The 4,657-nt window shown below is 39.5% G+C and overlaps 1 protein-coding gene across 1 annotated transcript in view; it reads left to right on the top strand.

Moving 5' to 3' along the window:
• Window positions 1–4,657, top strand: part of LOC106533226 (dual specificity testis-specific protein kinase 2) — a gene marked incomplete at its 5' end in the record, with an annotated part of 26,993 nt that overhangs the window by 16,454 nt on the left and 5,882 nt on the right. The window contains 1 exon segment of the mRNA XM_014029465.1: window positions 220–302. Coding sequence (XP_013884919.1) covers window positions 220–302 — 83 coding nt within the window.

The raw sequence follows: 4,657 nt of genomic DNA, 5'->3' as shown, positions 1-4,657 counted from the left end.
GGGGGGGGGGTGATAACTGCTTGAACACCAAAGTCCGTTAAGAAGTCCAGTTAGCTTCAACATAATCTCTGATCTGATTATGAATGAATGAGCTCTGAAACAGGATAAAAAAATAATATTCACATCTTGAATGCTTGTTGGATTTAGGAAGCTGTTTCGTCATACTGGAGTACAGCAGTAGTAAATAACATGTTTGTGACCTTTGACCCCCCTGTGCAGAACTGCCTGGTGCGTTGGGAGGGTGGCAGGTGTTCGGCTGTAGTGGGAGACTTTGGCCTTGCAGAGAAGATCCCAGATTACAGGTCGGTCCATAAAAATCTCTCAACATTGTGTGATTAGATAAAGTCCTGCTCAGTAAATCACATTCCTTCACTTCTCTCTTTGTCTTGTTATCACTCATGCCATATGTGACTGTGTGCTCAGGAACATTTCACCCAACTTCTTCTTTTTTCTTTTTTTCTTCTTTTTCCTACCGGAGACCAAATGAGACTGTTGGCTCACACCAAAACATGCTGTTTTTTTYCCCAAAGTATGCAGGCACACGTCGCCTCCTCTACAAATATTGCGGTTAACCCCGCTTTGCTCTCCGTAGAATAATTAATAATCCTGTCGGAGCGCAGTTTCAAATGCAGCGAGAGCGGTCAGATTAAATGTTGACAGCACCCCTGAGCTCTTATGACCTCAACAAGCTCCCAGCCCTGCTGCTGCCACCGCGCTCTCGGTTCCCCGTTACGCGCAACTGTGTTTATCCACGTCTGTGTGGCGTTTTTAATTTATAGCTGCCTCTGCTGCGTATGAATGGAAAGACTAGTTGGACTTYCTGTAGCTTTTCCTCCAGTGACTTCATGTTTCCAGAAATGGTTGATGAGCAAATTCTTTAACCGGACTAATAAAAATACTACCATGTGGGAAAATGTGCTCTGGTGTTACTGAGGCTAAATCAAAGTGTGTATTCAGTAACTTAAAGCTTCCCTGCATCATTTTTCAGTTGCGTTGTAGAAAAGTTTCATAAATTGTGGGGCAAACATTTTATTTTTACACAATACAACAGAAATGTGTTTTTCTTTTTCTATTGTGCGTTACTTTGAAGTGTTCCTGACCATCAATTAATTTACCTTTTTATCAATTAATTAATTTACCTTATTTCCCTCTGGGATCAATAAAGTGTTTTTGAATTGGATTGAATTGAATAGAATTCAATTGAATTAAGCACATATTTGCGTTCTTTACTTTTTGACAAATGCTAAAAGCTAGCTGGACAGCAGCCTAGCATAAAGAGAGGAAAATGGCGGGAAGGTCTTTAGCCTTATCGTTTTTTTATTTTCTTTGCTCCAAAACTCAAAAAGCAAATTACCCATCGCTCCTTATTAAATTTTTATAAAGATAAAACGTAAAGAAAGATCTAAAGTATGAAAAGGAGTGCTAATTTCTCTGCACGTTACATTAATTTGTCTTCTTTCTGAGCTAATTGCTACCTAGCTTTAGCATCAGACTTTTCTCAGCACTCCACTGCTAAATGTTTCTAATAAAAACAAGAATAGTTCAGTTAAGGCACAAATAATCAGGGGAGCTGAAAGTTTCCAACAATTCTTTCCTTCACTTCTTTCTTCCCATTYATCTTCTGAGCTAAGATAATTGCTACCTAGCTTTAGCATCACACTTTAAGGATTCCTTTTTCTTTGTTCGCTAGCCCAGCGCTCCAGTGCTAAATGTTAGAATAATTTAAATAAGGTACTGTATTTTTCGGACTATAAGCCACACCCCCAACATAAAAAAAAAAAACAGTACACCCAAATTTGCCGTGAAAAAAGTGAATTCAACATCAAAACATAAAAAGYAAACCTTTAGGAATTAAAGTTCGGAGGAATACGGTTCATTTAACTGACCTTATTTTGGTAGTTTTCTTTAACAGTTTCTGGTTCAACAAAACGTCTCGTTCATCTTCCTCCGGCACACTGAAACCATCGAAGTCCTCCTCTTTAGTGTCGGAGTTAAACAAGCTGAGAAAAGCTGYGTCACACAGCAGTATCTGTTCAGTGTTGCTTTCTGTGTCGCTGTCCTCCCGGGGTAATGCTGGCTCTGAAGCTGTGCTGGGAAAGCCCTCCCACTCCAGCATACATCACTGCCAACATGCTTTCAAATAACCGTTGGATTTAACGTAAACAGCCGTATAACACAAAACTGACAGTGACGTAAATGTTTGTGAAGAAGCTTTCATGTGAACTGTTGTAAATATTTTAGATTAGATCCACGTATAAGCCGCACCGGTCTATAAGCCGCATGGTTCAAAGTTCAGGAAAAAAGTTGCGGCTTATAGTCCGAAAAATACGGTACAAATAATCAATTTTCACTTTTTTTTTTCTTTCCCATTTGCTGAGTCAGTTTCTCAAGCTAATCTTGGAATATCCAAGCTAAACTCCTCGTTCAAATTGATCATTCAAGTTGTTTCAATATGATGTGTTGAGCAGAGATGAGTGTTGCGCACTCTTGAAGCCACGTTGTGTAACAGATGCAGCTACCTAAAGTTAAATCCAGTGTTGGCTCACATGTTAAGTAATGAGTGTGTTATTTACCAAACAAAGATGTTCCAATCATGTTCAGACTATTTGCATGGGTTGATTTTTAAGAAGCTGAGTTTCTAACGTACATAGAAGAATAACGGTTGTTATCCCCCCCCCCCCCACACACACACACACACAATGACAGAAATGCACAAGCATGAGATTTTTATGACCTTTTTTTTATCTGAAGCTTTTGTCTTCACTTACGCAGCCCTAAACTTTGAATCCCACAAGTCCTCCTCTCCTCTGCAGTCTTTTTATAAAAAGCACTTCTGGCTGAGATGAGACATCTGCCACTGTTGCCTGAAATGCCTTTTTTTGTCGTCTTCTGCTCTCTCTATCCATGTTTTATGTCAAGCCACCATTTGTGTTTACACAAGAATGCGTCACTATCAGGGACAGCTTGTAACTTGGCTACAAGTCTTTTTAAGTTATTTTCAGTACATACGTGAACCGTTCTCTAATAAATGCAACACTGGGGGGTGAAAACGTATGAGACTTGGTTGGTGTATTTAACGTAGTGTAACGCTTCACCTGAGTCTGTCCGTTTGTTTACTTTTGCATTCTTGCACTTCTGTTTGCTCCTGTCTCGGTTTCAATGGGAGCTGCTGAATTGTGTTTCCGTCGATCTCGGGGTCATGTTTGCTTTTCATTTTTTGCTTAAACACAGTCGCATCCTGAAGCAAACCGCAAGCATAATGGAGCATGTTGACCAACATTGTATGTGTGTGCACATGTTAGTGTTACAACCTGCTCATGCCATTGAGTTAGGAAAGCAAGCGGGGGGGTAGGAAAAGCTCCAAATAAGGTCAAACTATTCCAGTCGTCCTCCTGCTCTGCCTGCTTTAGAGAATCTCTGCTGCCTTCGCTTTTATTTTCACTCATTTGAGTTCTTCGAGCTGCTTCCTTCTGTCTTCGGAGTGTTTTATTTTTTTCATTTCCGTCACTCCACTTCTCCAAACTCTGTTTAAGTTGGAAGCTGTGAACGTCTCGGCTCTTGTTTCTCCCTCTGCCATCAGTCGTCTGCCTGGGTTTTCTGCTGTATCACATTGGCAGATAGAAATAGAACGGGGAGGAAGTATTACCAGCAGGGGGGTATGTTTGTTTGTGTTCAGTGTAGATGTGTGCAAACACATCGTCTTTGCACACTCTTGAGTTCCTTCCTCTTTTGTTAAACGCTGGTTAAGTTGCACAACATCATCTCCACATAACTGAAAGTACTGTGGTTTCTTAGATACAGAGGAAGTATAGGCAAAAGCAGATGCAGGTTTCACCCCGTATAACCCCTCCAGACTCTGTCTAAAATGGGTTATTGAAGCTTCTGTGTTTGTTCTGGGTTTGTTACACAACATTTATCTTTGCTGAGGCTACTGAATGACGAGCGGAAAATGATCAATATCAGTTTTGGGCTTTAAATCCAGAAGCTTCTGAAATGATGTGCAGGATTTTTATCTGAAGATGTTCACGTCTGAATATTATGCAGCCAATGTAACAAATAATGCCATAAGCACTGTGCTGTTGRATATTATTGGACAATAGATACATTTATTGGATTTTTTTTTTTAAAAAAAAGGTATTTGTCTAAACACACAGCCCTGTGGAACTCCATGACTTGTTTTACTTTGAGTCTTCTAAACATAAGTTGTTTATAAAGATAATGTGGGATGAATAATTTTTATGGAGTAATTTGGGATTTCCTATTAGACATTTTTTTTTTGTTTTTAAATGTATTTTTCACACTTTATGAACGATGCACCTCAGCTCAAGGAGTGAGATTGTGGAATGATTTGGAAAACTATATTAAAAATGCCACAACAATATGTATGTTTAAGAGAATGATAAAGACTGGGCTGTTAAAAAATATGAAATGGTTTAATATGCAGACGTTCACTTGGTTTGTTCTAGAAAGTTTCAATGGGCCTCATGCAAGAACTGTTCGTACGCACAGATTTGTTCTTAAGTTGTGCGTACGAGTGATTTAGGAGAATTTGTGGCATCCACCAATGTTTTCGTATTCTAAGATTTTTTTCAGATACGAACAAAATTCACGAGTGGTCCAGACCTGTTGTATATTTTACGAGCAGTCAGTCCGCTGT

Source organism: Austrofundulus limnaeus, unplaced genomic scaffold (genome assembly GCF_001266775.1).
Source record: "Austrofundulus limnaeus strain Quisiro unplaced genomic scaffold, Austrofundulus_limnaeus-1.0 Scaffold909, whole genome shotgun sequence".
In the NCBI taxonomy this organism is placed as follows: domain Eukaryota; kingdom Metazoa; phylum Chordata; class Actinopteri; order Cyprinodontiformes; family Rivulidae; genus Austrofundulus; species Austrofundulus limnaeus.
Note: the sequence above shows the minus strand (reverse complement) of the source record. Positions and strands in the feature narration are given on the sequence as shown.